Raw genomic sequence first — 19,968 nt, 5'->3', positions numbered from 1 at the left:
GATTTCTTTAGTGATGTAATAACATGGGCACTATTTTGGTTGACTGGTGCCCGTGAAAAAAAAAAAAAAGGGCATTACTTTATTTTTGTGCCAGCGCGCAAATTATTTTTGTCTACTTTAGCGTGTTTGGGGTCATTGCTCTCTGGAGCAGAATTGGTGTCAAGATTTTTGGCAACAAAGAGTACTCAAAATGCAAAGTACCCCAAAGATAAAGTGTCTTTTCACAAACACTCTCTATGCTAAATGAGTGTACTGCAGCATTAATTTCCTTGGACTGCAATGCAGGGCCCAGTAAAGAACCTAAGAACTCCACATATATTTTAACATAATTAGATGTGTCTCAGTATTTGTAAAAACAAATCTTTCTAGGGCAGAACTGAGGGTCATCTAATATTGCCTCGATGACACCAGAATCACCGGAACAGGAAAAACTAGAAACTATCCGAGAGTCGAATGAAATATCTGTTTTTGTAATATAACCTCGGAGCCTGAAAATCATTAATGTATGTAAGACAATTATTGTGTTTGAGTCCGTTCTCCTGGTTTTAAAGCTTGGCAATCAATAAGATGTTTGGTTAGACATTATAGGAGAAAAGACTCATCACTCATTACGAAGTAAAAATTCCAAAGCTAAACCAAAACAAGCGCTGTGTCAATGTCTTCTTTTACCAAGATAATAATACTTAAATCTACAGTTTCTACACCAATAGAGTAGTAATAACAGAGCAAGATATGTTGATAATATTTCCTCGTTGCGAAGCTGAATGAGCTAACCAAAATATTGGAAACATCACTCAGTCGCAGTAAAACAATAAAATGAAAAATCTGGCTCTTATATTTTTGTATTTAGCATTTTTACAGAATTTTAACATATCGTATCCACCAAATGTTGAAAAGTATGAGACATGTCAAATAGGAGGGATAAACAAAAATGAAGATACAGAAAATACGACTGTTATTAAGGCGATCCATTTGTATTCATCGAATAAATAAGATAAACACACAAACAGACAGGCTTGCACAGTCATGTGTCTTGCTTAGAGGCACTCAGTTGGTCAGCCAGTCGAGCAGCCAAAGCACAGATGCACGTCCACACACACATACACACACATAATTTGCATGTACAACACGCAAAAATCCTGAGACACCAGCAGAGTACCCTGTGAAGGATGACTACAAACTCACAAATAAAGACAAACACAACAACATCCACACATTTCAACCTCAATACCTGGCTTGACTTGGAATAAGGAGGAGGAAGGATGTATCGAGGAGGGTGTGGGTTTATCCGATTCTACTGGTACAGCAGGATCTTGGGGAAATTAGAATCATCCTTCGAGACAGCTTTGAAGTATATTTCAGACTGAGCAGGAAGCCAATTCTTTTTGTGCCACGTCACAGGACGCCATCCATCTTGTGTAATAGAACTCGAGACACTGGGACACTGCATTAATTAATAATCCCTCCTGCTTCTCCTTCATGCTGTTTTTTTTATTGTCGAAGAAATCTCTTTTACTCTGAAATCACTCTGTCATTGTCTGTCCTATTGGATGTGTAAAGATTTTTTGTCATAGGGAGATGCGCCTGAGTAGGTGTTTTTCTTTTTGGGTGCCTCTGCCACAGTAGCAGGCAGCCACCTTATGTGGCACAATGCTGAGTTGCTGCAGCAGCACATACAAATTGAACGGCGCACTGCAGTGCAGGTGTGAAAGGTCCTTAAGTCAACCCAGCAACACAACAAGAGTGTTGCTTTCATAAAATCTTGGTGTCCATGTACCGGTCTACCAAAATAAAGCCCCTAAGGAGTCTGTCAGTAAAAACGATGCATCATCTTAGAACCTGATTGGAAAACTTCCATGAGTTATTCAGACGTTTTACACTTTCTGTACAACACATGCAGAAAAGACAGGACGATTAAGTATAAGATGGTGAAAATGCATGGCCAATGTTGAGTGATAAGAGACATAACGCTCCACTCTTTAATGTGGGAATGAAATGTTTTATTTTGAATTTTGTCTTCTTTTGTTTTACTCATGTTGCAGAAGGAAGGAAGGTCTTTGTTAGCCAGTGCGCTCATCTCCCTCTGAAAACCATCCCTCAATATACTATGGAGAAATGCCGCATTGTCTTCTGCACTGTTTAATATTTAAACCGTGATCGACAGCTTTACAATCATGCGATTCCATTTTTGTACTCTGCTCTACTTTCCCTATGTATGCAATTACTGTTGATATGGTTCATGATTAAAAATCAATTCTGTGCAGTCTTACGTATGTCATTAGAGACCAAAACTAAATCACATATAGCATTTCTGTGATGGCATGCTACAATGACAATGAGTTGGCGTGTTAATACAGCACTTTGCATGATTAAGGATTATGAATTTGATGAAGTACTTTCCAATCTTTTCACCCACCAAATGCAAATTATTTTGTATTCACACAACACCAGAGCCACCATGTGTTTCAATCCATTCAGCCTGGAACAATTACATACGCACACACACCCACATGCTCGTTCACACACACAAACACACAAACACACAGTTTTGAATTCTGCACCCCATAAAAATTGTTAAAACCTAACAACAGAAATTGTGTTCCCCAGTGATGTATGTCTCACAAAGTATCACTACCTAAATTGGTATCAAAGAATCGTGCCAAAAAAGCAATTGGTATGGAATCAAAATTCCCCATCACTTCTAGTCAGATAGGATTTGGAATTTTTTTTAAAAAGGCAACTAAAATGTGTAGTAGGAAGTGAAGGGATGGAGCTCTGGAAAGTTTGAATAAACGGGCTGTGAGAACTGCAAGGTGGTTCGCACATTAAAAAAAAAAAGTTGCTAAAGATGGAGCTATTTTTAAAGGAGAACTGGCAGCAATAACTATGACGAAAAGCAGCATCGATTGGCTTTCACCTCCCGTTACTAGTGTATGAATTTTATTTCAGCGACAAGTAAACTGGAGGAACAAAAAAATACGTGAGCTTTCTCTGTTTATCGGGCAAATCTCTACAATGGGAATTTATCCAGCAAATGAATTGACGAATGCTTTAGAAAGACTTATGCTGGCTAATTGGCAGCATTCAGTATGGTGTGAGGGTAAAACTCTGCTGGGCCAAGATCTCCCTGCCTGTTCTCCACCTAATTGCTGTTGTTTTCACATTTTCTAATTCATCTGGAGCATTCTACTTATAAGCCAAGCTGTCTTTCATGTTGATGCTGTAGAAGTGATCCTGCCAGCTCTCTGAGAGAAATGCTGCAGTTTCTTTGCAAAAACATCACTGAGGCCAAAGGGGTAGAAGAAGGAAGTTTATGGCTATGGAGTGCTGGCAACTTATTGTTGCAGGTCTCCTAGCCTGCCTTGTAACTTTTGTCAAGATATTTCCCCCACGTGCATAGTTTATCAGTTGTAGGAAAATTTGTGGGCCCCTGTCACTCTGACGCGACTGAGTGATCTGGTTCTCTGTTTCGTGTGAAACACAAACAGCAGAGTTAAATTTCTCCTTGAGGAAGAATACATGACGAATTTAATCCTATTTTATTCCCCTCAAGTCCGCGGAGCCTTTGTTTTGTCATATTGTTTGGCATATAGTCATGTTTTGGTTTACAGTCACCTCCATCATGAGTGTTATGAGACGAATTTAAGTTGTGTCATGATGTAATTCTCCAGTTAAATGAACAATATGATTATTAGCCACGAGTAAAGAAAAGCCACTTTGTAAATGCAAATATACATATATATTGAAAGACCTACCCTGCCCTGTCCGCTACAGTAGTCATATGAATGCGATGCGAAAATAGCTCTTCATCTGAGATAATCTTACTGAGATGAATTCAACGCTGATATTTCAACTAATATGTCAGATTTTGAGTAAAGTTCTGTGGTCTAATCTTGACTAAGTGCTAATATTTGTATGTGTCAAATAGAAGTGAAAAACTGTGATTTGCTTGTCCCAAAATAAGAGTTGCTGCTTTTAGGAGTTCTCTGCTTGCAGTGAATATCACGAAAATGTCATTTGTTTTATTGATGTGATTCTATTTTCTTCTGTACTTAGGGTGAACTGGAATGGCACACACTTTTGGGAGATTAAGTTAAGTTTGGGAACACAGATCTGTCACTTGAATCAACTTCAGTACAGTTTTCTAGACTTTATAGTTGCAAAGTAACAAAATAGTTTCACCTCATAAGTGGAGGATGTGTTCATTTTGTGTAATGGGTCTAAACAGTGCCCTGTGATTGACTGGTGACCAGTGAATGGTGCCTTTTATTTGAAGTCAGATGTGATAGGATCTAGCTAATTTTGACTCTGCACAGTATTGGGAGCATAAAAATGGTTAGATATGTGTCGATAAATGTGATAGATTCCACGAGTCACAGCAGCTTACTCCCCAAAATTTTTTGGTGCTTACTAAACCGGCTTACTTTTATTTTATATTTCTCAGTCAGGGTCACAAGAGAGCTGGAATTTATCCTGGCTGACAAACTGCAAAGTGTTGGAGCAGCCTTGGTGTGGAAAATAGAACAATGGCAAACATTCCACCATGAAGCCTTGAAAGACATAATTTAATAAAGTAAAAAAATATATATATATCTGCCATCTTTTGTGCTGACAACCTCAAAGACAAATGAAGTCTAATTATTGGTACGTATCTTATATGTGTGTTCACCATTTGGGTGCAATACAAATGTAAATTATTTGAACTTCACACCCTGCTCCCAGAATTGCTGAATACCTTCACACATCCTCTAGGTAGTATTTCTGCTGATGCTGTGACACTACCTTTAAAGACAGAAAATTCAAGTAACACCCGCATAGTCTACATCAATCACTCTCACATAGACTGTTCCAATCATGTCGAATGAAATTCTATTTAGAACATTTGTATTCCATTTGAAATCAACTCATAATGCTTTATGATTTTAGACACCTGCCATGGACTTGGAAAGACAATGTGAATTTATTGAAAATAATTATTCACGGAGAAGAATTTCTCAAATGAGGACAGAACGCTGACAGAACTGTGCATTAACACACAGGCTGAATAATGTCATTGAAACATAACACGTGTGGCGGATTCACACACTGACATGACAGCATAATTACAAGGAATTTTTGCCATATTGATTTTGCATTAAAACACATGGATGGCAAAAGTGCTGCAGGATGCGCCATGTGACCTAGACAATCCAATGAGTGAGCGGCATTCACGGGATTGGCCTTGAGCGTTTGATGTGGCTTTGCCCTTATCGTGCCCTTATTGTGCCCGATAGCCGTGTGGGTCGATGTGTGAGCGGGTTTTAGAAGCAGGTAGCTACAGCGACGTTCCATTTGTTACAGCCCTACCCAACACAATCTTCTTTTTTTTTTTTATCAAAAAAGATTTAATTTTTTTACCATAAAATATTTTACCATCGCGCCAAGCATTAGGGAGCATCACCACCAAAGACTTCATAGTAAATCTGGCCCCACCAGATTTTAATAATCCCCTCTACAGGATCACATTAAATTTTGACACTCAGGTTACAGTTCTAGTTTTCACCAGATGCTGCATGGTTATTTATTTATTGATTTACAGTAAGTATAAAGAGGTCAGAAACCAGCAGAAGAATGACCTTCCCTCGATGAGAGCAATATTTGTGTTTCCACAGCAACGGTGTATTTGGTTCACCAGATAGACATAACGAGAATTATAAACTGTCATTTAGAAATTGATTCACTTAATTGCTACTGACAAAATGATTTTAGTTCAACTCATAAATGAAGTGGCACAAAATGCACGGTGAGGAAGGGAATTTAATTTTTAAATCGTTTGGCTGCCATTTAAACATAATATATTCATAATTGTGTTCATCTGCGGGCTGGACATTTTTTTATGATCCACATTGCCCCAGTTTTGAAGGCGCTTAGACTTATCTGCTATTTACATGCAGTGAATCGGCAGGATAATGACAAAAATCCAAGGATGAGCTCAAACTCAGATGAGCTGCTTCTATACATGGCGATGTGGCGGATGCACACGAGCAAAAGCAACCATATACGCTATAAACATGACTGTGTTAATCTGAATGTAAATTTAAAAACAATATAAGAGACAGAATGATGGCAACACATAATGTGCTTTTACTGAATATAATTGCATGCATTGGTTATTTTTACTGCTTGTTTTATTTGCCTCATTAATAGTTCTTCATAGTTTATATTCCCGAATTTATTGTACATTTAGTGGCATTCTGAAAAATGATGTATCCTAGTCTTGGTGATTGAACTACATAAATATCTTTTGTTTGGATTTGGATTCACTCATGAGCATTTTAGCATTGTTGCAAGGATTGACGGATCAAAAAAACATCACAAAGGTACATATGACCTATTCTTGTGTTTGAAAAAAAATCAACTGTGCTGGGTATATTAAATGTGAAATGGATTACTACTGTATTATGACTGTATTAAAAGGTCTGTTGTAAAACATGTACTGAATGAATTACTGTAATTTCCAGGCTATAAGCAGCACCTGAGTGTAAGATGCACCAGAATTAGGGGGGAATCCTGTTTTGGTCATATATAAATCGCACTGGACTATAAGACGCAGGTATTTTAAATGAACTGTCTTAATTTCTATTACCTGTATTACAAAAACAAATCCACTTACAATATCATAAAAAGGCATAGCTAAACCGTACTAAACACTAAGCTGCAGACTTCAAAACTTGTGCAAAAAAAGCAGCTTATAGTTTGAAAATTACAGCAATTCACTCAGCAGACTGATTGAATAAAGCTTAAAAATTACATCACAGTCGACTTCATCTTCAAACTATGTCACATTTTGAGTTATGGCAGGCTTAATAAGAATAAAAGCACTAACAGAATGAAAACTTTTAAGTGTTTTCTTATTCAAGCAAGCACTCTTTCCTGAGTTGATGAGTTTTAATGAGAATTCAAACGTGGGCGTCTTTGACCTTGCAAATGTGAACCTTGAAGTAAAACGTCTCTCAATGGAATTTTACTAACAGAAATGATTAAAAATCGAAATGTTCTCAATGCATAGAACAGTTAGCCTCACATTTTTTATGTCATGTTTTTATGATAACTAGGAAATATTTCTTCCTAAAACGATGTTACAAGTAATCAGTGTTTCTCAAAGTTTCAAAAACAGAGATTTATTACTATTGGTAGTAAAACGACTTGTACTACGAGTACATATATTACAAGTAAATAGTAACAAGCTTTATTTATTTATTTATTTATTTACTTACTTGTTTGTTTGTCTGTTTGTTGGGCCTAAAGGCACATCTATAATATTATTTGTACCAAACTGAGATACCCAAATCAATGTAGGTCAATAAGTACGACCAAGCCCTTTGTTCACCTCATTGTTGAGCCCCTGGGCCACTGTGTGTTTGTCAGCAGTCACAGCAATTGATGCGTAAAGGGACAGACAAGCATGTTTAAGCAAGAAAACCAAAAATCCAGGACACAAACACACACACATGCACATCTGTGATTCGGAGACCCCACAGACTATGAGTGAGTTATGGAAGGTGGTGAGCAGCTGCAGCAATACATAGCCAACTGAAGGAGATGAGCCCATGCAGCTCTAAATCCTTTTCTCCTCCAGTCACCCTTAAGCAGCCAAGATTGATTCCATTTTCATTTTGGGCTCTCACATCCCTTTCACTCCCTCCTCTCAGACTTGCTCAGATGCTGCAGTAGAATAAAATGCCCGATGTCCATCTGTTAATGTGTTAGGATGCCTAAGCTACCTCCTGCGGGAAAAAAAACGCATCCACATTCAGCAAATATTGCTAAAACATTGCATTTGCAGGGGTCCCTCTGTAAACGTTCCGACTTTGATCATTATGGAGTAGTACTCAGTTACACTTGAACTTAAATGTTTTAATGTGTTTAAATTGCTGGTCTGCAAATATCTACTATAATATCTTTATATTATACTGACTTTGCATCAGCGTAGGGTAGTGATAGGTGATGACTCATTCCAAATTTTGACAAATTATTATTTTGCAACGTAGGAATAGAACTGCATGGTATAATGAGTACCGTACTCCTCGTACCGTATTGCGAAATATCCTGGGAATTTACTGCTGAACTATGGAACATATGGAAACAAAAATAGCTGTTCTCGTGAAAACACAGATAGACAGGTAAAACTGTTGTGATCTGCTCATCTATCCCAAGAAAATTGGTCCAAATGCAAAAATAAGGAAACACACATTAAATGTTGATGTATAGCAACATAACTTTTCCCCAGCACTCACAAAATATAGTGTGAATGACTAGAACAAAGAAACTAAAAAATACATTTGAAGGAAAACTTCAAAACATCCCTCTGAAAAGGGCACAGATGGAGTCAATCCTTATGGGCAAAACGCTCAAAACATTTCTAAGGCAAATCACATGAAAAGCAAGAGGATGATGAGACAAAAGAAAAAAAACTCATCAATTTAACATGTTATTGCAAAAGTGAGTGATGAATTATGCTGCTGGCGGTGATGAGGATGATGTGGAGCCAGTTACCAAGCAAGTGTCCGTCTTTAGGTAAATCAAACGCATTCCACTGTGGTGCAGCCTCAGCATCATTAAAAGGCACAGTGTGTACTCTCCTCATCTGGTGTCCCTCTCAAAGTTAGTTAGTTACCTTCTTTGATTCTTTTATAATATTGTTTCAAAACATTAATCCTCCATCTGCTTTGAACATTTATTCCAACCTGCGTACGCAAATGTGATTTTCTGACCTTGAAAAATCCTTGAGGGTGTAGAGAGTATTTTTAAAACAATTTCTTTCGGTTCATATGAAAATGATTGGCATTATTATACATTTAGATGATCATCTTAGCCTTTACAATAATTGCATGTTAACATGTGATCTGACTGATGGAAAGTGAAAATTCACACACGCTGGTGAATTTAAATTGTTGGGATCATTAATTCAGCTGTTTGCATTTGTTGGGATAAATTTTATAAGACTGTGTTTTTGTTTACCTATTTCTCAACAAGAACCATTCAGCTTACATAATGATCATTATGTATTATCCGGTTTATTTATAGCTACGTACGTATGTACGTGCATACATACTTACATACTACGTACATACATACACATACATTCATACATACATACATACGTACATACATACATACATACATACAAAAAACATTCTGGAGGTCTAACCTGACTTAGCACTTTGTGAGGACGCAAGACTACCAACTTTACTTGGAAACTCTCAAACCAGAAAGTTTTTTTGTGGCAACTGTGTGAACATATATACTGCCCGGAATACATGTAATACTTTTATATACGCACCCCTATATCCTTTATCGTGCCTCTTGAGTGCATGTTCCCAATATTAGATCAATGATATTGACATTTCACCACTTCCTATATGTGATGCAGGGCATGTGATAACAAGCGTAGAAACACAAACACCTTTGCTGTATAATAACACAATAGGTGAACGAGAGTATACATTGTATGCATAACTTAATGTCACCCGCACATTTCCGCATGTGGGGCGACAAACTGTGGATTCATGCATTGCATGACACTAAATTGACTCTACACAATGTGCATATGCACACACGATTAAGTCTCTGAACAAGGAGAGATCATCCTGGTGCTTCTCATTTGAGACTGCAGGAATATAACTAACCTTCCTCAAACACATTAATGAGGAAACATGCAACCTCAAAACAGCCCCTACAGATAAGAAGGAAAACAAAGTGTGGCTAATGAGGATCACAAAATCAGTTCATCCTAGAAAACTCTGATCGGTATTAATTGTACGTGAGCCCTGCTTTGCATGCTGTAATTTATCTACAAATGAGTGGAATCGTTTTAATTCGATTACCTCTTCCTTTCTTTCGCTTTTAATCCTTTATTAGAAGTTCGCAGACACACAACTCCGGTACGGATTTACAGACTTTGTTCTTGTGGCAATATTCTCATTTTATTTTTACTTTTTGTGGGAGTGCACCATGGCAACAAAGAAATGGGAAAATCTGATATCTTTAGCTCATAATCTTCCGAACCTCTGGAAGGTATCAGATTCCTGCCAATGTGACAGCAGCTTCGACATCCAGATCAACTATACCCATTGTAATGTGACGTAATCAAAATACATTAAAATAAAAATGTTTTTTAAAAATAAATAATCTAAGATATAGCAAATGCACAGACCACTATAAATATGGTAATACTAGAGGTGTGGCAATGATTATGCAATGAGAATAAATGCTGATGGAACTGAGGTCTTAAGGTCATTTAAATTAATGTCAGGCCAACTAAACTCAGTGTATTTTTTTAAAAGAATTTCTATGCTTCTGTGTTGTCATTTAAACATAGCCATAGCAACTGTGTACCACTTGAAATATATTTGCAAAAAGTTGGATATAGATCTTGAATTACAGTGCAAATCCAGAGAGATATTTTGGTATATAAGGCCCACACAAAGACCGAGGAGTGTTTTCATCTGACCCATCTCGCACAGCAACCACAAGCTGCTTCCGAAGTTTCTGCCTGGCAACAGAGGAAAAAATAACAGTGCTGGCCGTTGATCAGTTCAGCTTAACTGCAGGCAAGAGTGGAGATACTTCATTAACAGCACATTTTCCTTGGGAGACTGACAAAACAATGAGATTGATGGTTGATGAGAAAACACACCTCATTCTTTTCTGTCCTTGTCAAGGGTGACAGCTCGGGGTGACAACATTCTATAGATTCTTTTATGTTTGTCTTTTATATAATCAGCCCACATTGAGGTCGGCTTCCCCACGCCCTCTCATCAGTCCGAGGAAGATTGTTACGAACCCCAGCAGTGCATAATCACGGCGGCACAGAGCAGAACAATCTGCAGCTGTACAGAGAGAAGTCAAATGAGTAACGGCTGCTGTAAGGCAGGGAGCATTGCAAGGTGCTGATGCAGTGCTTCAGCAACCTCCCATGGGATCACATGAAGGTCGGCCTTGGACTCATTCCACACAGCCATCATGTTAGATGTAAGACACTGACTTGCTCAAATATTCGGATATCGGAGCCCAACATTACATGAACAAGGGAATATTTGTTTTACTTCAGTATGTTAATGATTATTATCCACTCCCCACTGTTAATTTTGCTGCTAGGAAATAAGCAGCAAATAAGAAACCAGTGATAATAGTGATTACCAAATTTAAATAAAAATAATTATGTCACACCCTTGTTGAGTAACCTGAAATAAAAACAGCTTTATTCCACAAACACACCTCAACATTGTGTTATTCTGTCAAGCTACAGTCATTAATTCGCTCATTTATTTGACGTGTCCATCCAGTGATGCATTTTCAACTCAATTTTGAACACACAAAAACACACTTATGCGGCCTTTGCAAGCTCCTCGGTGCACGGCGGCCGGCATTCACTTGGTGAATGCTGCTCTAAAGAACCTTGATAATCTTGATATTTCATTGCATCCCACACAGATACAAGACATCCTGTGCCAGATTCAACAAAGCAGACGCACAACCTACAGAAAACAGCCTCTGCCTTGTCCCACTTTTTTCTTGGTATGTTCCACTTTTGCATCAGTGAGCACAGACCTGATGTGCTAACCCTACTCAACAATTACAGCAGCAATTATGTTTTTTTTTCTTTTCTCTATTTTGAATCTAGGTAAGCTTTACCTTTCCTAAATAGGACTGGCCTGTCTTGAGCCGCTGCTCACACACACCATGTACTTCTGAGCTTTTCACTGCCATAGTGATGATCATTACGGGGGCTTACTTGTTGTGCCCCAAGTTTAAAAACAATACCCAAGACATGAGCTGTATTTTCACTTGGATGGATGGATGGATGGATGGATGGATGGATGGATGGATGGATGGATGGATGGATGGATGGATGGATGGATGGATGGATGGATGGATGGATGGATGGATGGATGGATGGATATTGCTTTTTAATTGTAAATAAACGTTTTTTTTTTAATAAACTTTTGAAATAGGTCTGGACAAAAATGATGGTACTCCTAAGAAAAGAATGAAAATAATTTGATCATAGGGACAAGTTTAACCAGGGTGTGTCCTCTAATTAGCATCAAAGGTGTATCCAAATTCCTAATCGTTCAGTATTCTCATTCCTATTCCGTTCCTATTTGTGTTGGATCCAGAGGAAGCGAAGGGGAGCAGTGCCTCAGGGGATTAGAAATTGATAAAGCACGTTGAAGGTAAAGGCTGAAAAACCTTCTCCTACATTCGCACGTATTGTTCAGAAATTTAGAGTCCATGGCACACAATCTCCCTGGCTGTGGCTGCTGAAGGAAAAATTGAAGAGATGAACAATATAATGGGACCAAAAAGAACCCATAACAACCTCCAAAGAAATTAAAACTGCACGAGGGAACAGTTTTCGTTGATTATGGTAGCGCCATACGGACATAAGCGATGAACATCTGTGGAAGGAGCTGAAACATACTCTTTGGAGAACACACCCTTCAAACCTAATGCAACTGGAGCAATTAGCTCATGAAGAATGGGACAAAATAACCGCTGGGGATAAAACATATTTAAAAAATAAAAGTGACTGCTTCAAAAGTTTGAGCAACAAAATATTAAAAAAGGATGGCATCATTTTAGTCCAGGACTGTTTAGTGAATTTGTTTTTCCAATTTTTTATTTATTACTGAGATTCAAGTTACTATTTTATAACCACTGTGGGCTTTTCTTTTATTAACAGAGGTTGTGTATATTGTTATGTCAAATGACTCTACTCTATGTATGTTATAAAGAAATTATTTTGTCAGTGATGGTGACAGACATGATATATTCATATGTAATCTGTTAATAAACAGAACTAGAGCACATTTGTCAGACTCATAAATGGCTCACTGAAGTAGGTGTACTTCATGTTTCTTAATAAATCAATTTGTTCTTTTCTTTCTGGCAAAAGCTTTGTATTGCAATTGCAGCTTTTCTTAACTTTTAACAGCAACCCTAAACCTCTGTAGAGCTATTAGCAAATCGCTTTATAGCATTAATTTTACTCCAGTTGTAAAAAGTACTTAAATATTAGTTTGCCACGATTTCTCCATGACTTCTCAATTCAAATTCAATATGTTACCAAAATAATAACAACTAAATTGTGTTTCTCTAATAATGATTTCACAGTAACAACAGCTTTCTGAGAGAAACTTTATACAACTAACTAAAATATGTTTGACACCTCCTTACCGGGTTGGGGTGTTTGCATTTGTCGTCATTTGAGTCCTGGGCCAAATGAACTCGGTCCCACTCGGCTTTCCACTATTCCCTTTCATACAGTTGCCATTTTGCCTCTAGGGCGGAAAGCCCACCCCCTTTCACAGCAAAAGGTCGATTTCTTTATGTGATTGGCTAAGATACAGTGCATACATAACAAAATAATTAGACAACTTAATACGTAGTACTCATAATTGTAATAAAAATGTCTGGACACAGGATGGATTGGACTTGGCCAAGAAAGTGTGTCCTCAAACTGGGACAGCAGCAAAGTCAATTAGGCCCTACTTGCCAAGCTTTTGAGGAATAGCCAAATTAATAAATTTGAAGTTTCGACATGCCTCCAATGCCTTTCAGTCAGATATGTTCTTTAAGTCCACTAGACAGCACAGCAGATATAAGGCGCACCGGATTATAAGGCGCACCTTCAATGAATGGCCCATTTTAAAACTTTGTCCATATATAAATCTATATATTTGGACACGCCTGCTGTAGTGGCTCAATATTGGTCCATATATAAGGCACAATGGATTATAAGGCGCACTGTTGTCTTTTGAGAAAATTGGAGGTTTTTAGGTGCGCCTTATAGTGCGGAAAATACGGTACTTAAAGATTCTCGTAGCAACTCGTCATCTTTAAGCATTAAATGTGAATGCAGAGTGGTAACGTCAACTCATAGACAAGTCGACTAACAGTTCAACCCGTGCATATTCTGAACTTCAGACACTGCTCAGAGCTGCAGTGGCTCTGCAATCACATCAATACACTCAACCTTAGTCGGGACCTGAATAAACTGCTCTGCTTCTTCCTTGCCTCCTAATGCAGAGTGACATCTTTTTTTCTGACTCCACAAGAGTCAGTTGCTCAGAGCAGACTTCACACTTTTGATCAGATGAAAGGAAAGACACTTAAAGCTGCACTCAGATAGGCGCCAGACTAACTAGTGTGGCTCTACCACTGTAATTATTTTTTTCAATCCCTCGGGCATCATATCAAACGCTTTAGTGTCTGGGATCCAAACCTTTTCATACAATGAACCTGTTGTATCAGGTCTGACTTGTCCTTCTGCCTTATTGAGGATAACCTGTGCTAAAACAAATACAGTGGAATCACGACAAGTGTAATGAATCAGTACAATTTGGAATTCAACCTGCATCATGTTACTAGACGTCGCTTTGGAATTTTTCTGTATTTTCTGATGTCACCACAGAAGTTTATCAGTTATGGCTAAGAGGAAATATATGATGAGGACCGTGAAGTGATGTGAATTTACATTACACATTGCAGTCACGTAGTGCTGAGAGCCTACAATAAGTTAATGAGTTAGTAAATTAACAGCATAAATTCAAGGATGCAATAGTACTACATGCATCTCTGTACTGGCTCCTCAGCCCAATAATGATAAATCTTCAAGAATAATACATGAAGAGGAAGAAAATGCACCTCAGAAAATAGTTAGTGGCCAGAATCCATCAAAGAAGATAAGTGAAGCAGAAGAGGAAAATTTGCTTCCTAATGTATTTATTTGGCTTTATTTGATGTTTTTTGGGTGGCTTGGCTGGTTTGGCAGGATTTACTGCATAGAGCCGCAGGGAAAAAAAATGGTATCACGCTTGTTCTTCTCTTTAATCTTCATTTTCAAAGCATTGTAAAATTAAAGGTATTTGTTTGGACCAATACAGCAATAAAAGCGAAAACAGAGTTTCATTTAAAAGCTGATTGAGACATTTTCATAAAGCTTTTTTGATACAGACCAAAAACACTTTAAAATTTCTATCATAAATAGGTTGGCATTGTGCTGCCAAAAATGGTGTTTATGTAAAAGCATTTTGCGTTTTTTGTGTGTCAGTTAATTAATTGATATACCAATAGTGGCTTGGTGGTCTATTTTTTTTCCGCGGCTCCATTTTCTGTTGAATATTGTTATGCATACATTTTAAGGTGTGTTTTCATGCAAATTGAGTGATTAAAGAAGTGTGTAAAAAGAGTGGTGGTCGCAATTGATCTGGCTACCGTTAGAACTATAAAGTAGCCAGTAGCTATCATCTCTCACATAGTATATAGTATAACCTCTGATCGGCAAGTAGTGTTTTTGATATGGCCAGTCTTGAGGCTATACATTCTTCTCAGTCGAACACACTGACGAGCAACCCGTCAGCGAATGAAGTGTGAATAATCAATGACAGACGGGACTAACAAATGAATGCCGCTCACAGACACTCTGTTTGGCGAGTCTGTCCAACAGATACAATAATAGCATTCGTTCCGACTCACAATGTAAGCTGCATCAGACCTCAAAAATTATTCAACACACAACTTTGATGAGGTAAAATCTCTCATGATCACAAAGGGGCAGACGACACCATGGAAATGAATCACAGGAACTGCAATCAACTTGCTTTTTCTGCTTGTAATGGAATGAGAATGTGTAAGCTTGTATTGGAATGATGAATCTCACTGTGATTCATGTTCTAAAGTAGTATTAACATTAATTTTAATACATGCAGTGAGTCAGTTCAAAATGTGTACATGAATAGATTTAAAATAATAGAAATAATAATAATAATAATAATGATGATGATAATAATAATGATAATAATAGTAATAATAGTAATAATAAAGCTTTGATTAAAACCCAGCAAAGTTCCTCCACTCTATACTCAAATGTGTGTTCCAGCACCAGACAGTTACTGTAGAATGTATTCTTACTCATACTGACTGACACATAGAAAGACGGAGTGAGACCACTACTGACAGCAGATTTGTTCCCATGGTAACTCAGACCAAAAGTTCCCAGCTATTGATGGCTCACAAAGATCTCTGAAAATCTCATGAAAGAAAACATAGCATATCTGCAGTGCATGAGCCAGCCAGACACAAATACTACACTCATACACTTAAATCAAACAAATATAAAAAGATCTCTGAAAAGCCCATGAAACAAAACATGGTACATGCGCCAGCCAGACACAAATACACTCATACACTTAAATCCATACACCCCACAGCAAAAGGAGATTGAGGGGACCAGAAAGAACACAATGCCAAGTTTACTTCCAAACAAGACCTCTAAGTGTTGACTATTCTCTGACAAGAATGTAAAATGGGTAGCCACATTGCCTCCAGCAGTGGGATATAAAAGAGAATATGTTAAGAGCAAGTGGGCGGTTTTCTCAAATTTAACTGGAGTGGCTTGCCAAGTGTGACTTTCCAAGTTATTTGCCAAGCTCCTGAGTTTTCTGTATTCATTTAGGAATCTATTCTTAACATAATCATTGTTGGTTCTGCTCCTTATAAGGAGGAGGTGGGTGGGCATCCGATATGTCACAGGAGATGGTTTTCATCATTTGGAATAAATGTTAAAAAAAATAAAATTCAACAGCCTCTTATTGCCTGGGTGTTTTTTTTTTTTAACTGAAGCCTTGTAGGCAAAAATCACATACAAAATGTTTCAATTGCAAGCTATATGTGACTAACCCGAACCCAAATGTATATTTATCTAAAACTAAAAAATAATCCGTAAAATATCAATCACAAATTATACGACCCAGGGACATCCTGTTGCATATGAAACACAACCAAAATTGACCATTGAAAGGGTCAACTTAAAATGACAATTTAATGTCAAAGTGGCTTGTAATAAGATTTACATTTTGTCTCACGAAATGTTTATCTTTCTTTGGAATTACACTAAAGGAGGTGGGAACAAGTATTTCTCAACCTGTGTATCCACATTTTTTTTCAAAATGAATTATGTTTAGTGATGTCGTGAGATTTTTTTGAATGTAAAATATTTGCCTAGGCTCACTAAAAACACTTCATTATGAATTGTTGTTGTTTTTTTACAGGGGTGAAGAACTGGAGTGCTTCATAGTGAGAAGTACTATTTCAAATAAATTGACCCACATAGCACAAGCCCTTCTCAGCATGATGCAGTACAGCTCTACACCACTGCAAATTAACCATCCATCAATTTCCTATAGCATTTGTCCTGATTTGCAGGTGAGCTGGAGCCCATTCCAGTTGACTTTGGGTGAGAGGTGGGGCACACATTAATGGTTGCCATCCAGTTCCAATTGATTTACATTGATGGACAATTTCAGGTCTTCAATAACCTTTCATGCATATTTTGAGAATATGGGAACAAGCAATGGACACAGCCTCAAACACAACAGCTGTGAGGCAGACATGTGAAGCACATACAACAGGGCTGGCGCAAATTCAAACTACCAATAAATCAATAATAATCTATTAATGCCATGGGTGTACGACAATGACAGTCAAAATCAAGCATTATAATTTTTTTCATGCGAATTGTGAAAATGAATGTTAGTGCTGACAAAAAAACACTGTTTTAGAAATTTGATTATGCAAAATACAGTGTCCTCCCTACTGACCTTATATTTTGAATCTGTAGTCTTTCTTTCTGTCTTCTGAGAACACATTTTTTAAAAAGCAAGTCATTATAAACTTCAGTCTGCGTCTTATTTGATTTTTGCATAATGTAACACTGTGGTCCTCTGCAAGAGCTGAAGTCAGACATGCAGGTCTTTGCTGCTGTGGTACGCCTCGAGAAATTATAAATCACTGATCTGCGTCCACAATAAAACGTTCCCTATGGAAATGCTAGACAACCAAAAAAGTAGAAGCTCGATGTTCCGTTAATAAATAATAATTTGCAATAATAATAATTGGTTTTATTACTATCGTTAATGCTAAAGACTTCCCGAAAGACTGAAGAGCAATAGCGCAGTCAGTGATGTTCTGCTTGTGCGCCTACTGTGCGCTCACATCGTGCGTTTGGGGACGCTTGGAACAAGTGGTGTTCAATCGCACATGCTTTAAATAGAACTCAGACAGGGTGGAGGTTGTTTACATAAGCCATGCAGAAATACAGCGATATACAACTGTATAAAAAAAAAAAAAAAAAAAAGAGCAAACACTAGATCCATTTCTCAGATTTTGCTCTTTAGGTTATGTTTGAGTAAAATGATTATTTTATATAGACTGCTAACATCAAAACTCGCAAATCCTAAATATATATATATTGCCACTAGAGCATTTAGGTGCAGAAAAGAAATAATTGTGCAAATATCAAAAAGGTCTTGTAGGTTTGGTTTCTTATAATAAAGTGTCTATGATAACCAATAACTGTTTCAAACACATCATCATTCACCTTGCAGCGCTATACTTATATCCAAGAGCCAAAACAAGCTCTCCCACTCAACAACCTTCTAGTCCTCAAAAGAGCTTCAATAATTTGAAAGAGGACTTAAAGGACAGGAGCTGTCGATAATCGCGGCTACGCCAATATATTTATATATATATATATATATATTTATCTTATTAGCGATTAAAGGCGTAAATAAAGGACGTGTAAGCATAAAGCATCAACGTCTCACCATCAGCAGCCAACGAGCACTGGATTGTCAGCATCAGCACCGCACTGACTGCCACAAAGCACCGGGCCAGCATCCCGCCCAGCGCGCGCGTCCTCTTCTCCTGCCTCGGCGTCCACGCATCCAGGTTCCCCGCCACGAGACCCAGCGGGAAATGCTCTTTTGGATTTCTTTTCCGCCCGACCGCGCGGCCACCGCCGCCGCTTCTGGGAAGGAGCGCATGTTTGGGAGCCATCGGTCAACCAATTAATGCTGGATGGAGAACAGCTAACAGCGGCATCCGATCAAGCTCCTCCGGCTACGCACAAGCAGGGCTCTGCTCTCCATGGACCCTCTGCCGGGAGTTTGCTTTGGCTCGCTACCGGGAAACAAAGACTGATCTATTTCTTCCTTCACCCGTCACACTGTCTCTGTGTGTGAAGTCTGATATGCCTGCTGTGACCGCAAAGATGCTCGCCAACTCGTCAAGTTGGACCCAAAAATAGTCGTTGATGCTGCCTTCAAAATAAAACCAATCTCTCACTCGGGAAACGGAAACGCTTTATTTGTATGGCCTACAATATTGATTCTCAACGGGGACTAAAAAATAAAATAAAATATAGGGGGTCACACGAGTTTTTGAGGTTAAGAACATGTTAGCACAAGTAGTTATATTTTAAAATGTGCTAGTTACAAATTCACATATTTGTGTTTACTTTTGAGGAACGTATGTTCAGATTTTCGCTGAAAAAAACATTTAATATTTTTGTACTCAGTCTGTAAGCTCAAAAATGCCACAAGATGGCAACAAAGCCATTTTTTTAATAATTTTTTTTTTAAAAAAAGTAGAAATGGGTGTCAAGGAGCATTGTTGAAGTGATACAGCTTGACTGGGTGTATTCACAACTGCACTGTTGTCTCTATTTTTATTAAATGGACTATTGCTTTTATATTTTTAATAGTCTGTTATTTTTCTCTCTTTTAAAGTCCTGTTTGCACTGTAGCACTTTGAGACTCTGTGTCAAATGTAAAGTGCATTATAAATAAAATCTATTATTATTATTATCTACTCCACTCCCCATTAATCATTTTGCTGCTAGGAAATACCGTATTTGCCGGTGTATTGGTCGACCTTTTTCGATCCAAAATCGACCGAAAAAAATCGACCTCGACTTATACACCGAGTCATAAAATTTAACTTCGTATTCATCGCTTCAAATGTGATGGTAACCAAGGCCGTTTCTCATGCATCTCATTGTGCGTTGCACTTAGAAAATTTGAACCGGGCGGCGTGCGCGAGTGCGCGGCCCGCTGGAAGTCGAATGAGGCGCCGCCACCACCT

General features: G+C 38.0%; 1 protein-coding gene across 3 annotated transcripts in view; it reads right to left on the bottom strand.

Moving 5' to 3' along the window:
- kiaa1549la (KIAA1549-like a) overlaps window positions 1-19,107 on the bottom strand; it is a 63,967-nt gene extending 44,860 nt beyond the window's left edge. For all 3 annotated transcript variants that reach the window (XM_088379296.1, XM_088379297.1, XM_088379298.1), the window contains exon 1: window positions 18,651-19,107. In XM_088379296.1, the coding sequence (XP_088235422.1) occupies window positions 18,651-18,882 (232 nt within the window). In that variant the 5' untranslated portion in view covers window positions 18,883-19,107. The remainder of the gene's footprint in view (window positions 1-18,650) is intronic.
- Between the last annotated feature and the right edge of the window lie 861 nt (window positions 19,108-19,968).

Source organism: Syngnathus floridae, chromosome 6 (genome assembly GCF_059516105.1).
Source record: "Syngnathus floridae isolate MCC-2025c chromosome 6, RoL_Sflo_1.0, whole genome shotgun sequence".
In the NCBI taxonomy this organism is placed as follows: Eukaryota; Metazoa; Chordata; class Actinopteri; order Syngnathiformes; family Syngnathidae; genus Syngnathus; species Syngnathus floridae.
Note: the sequence above shows the minus strand (reverse complement) of the source record. Positions and strands in the feature narration are given on the sequence as shown.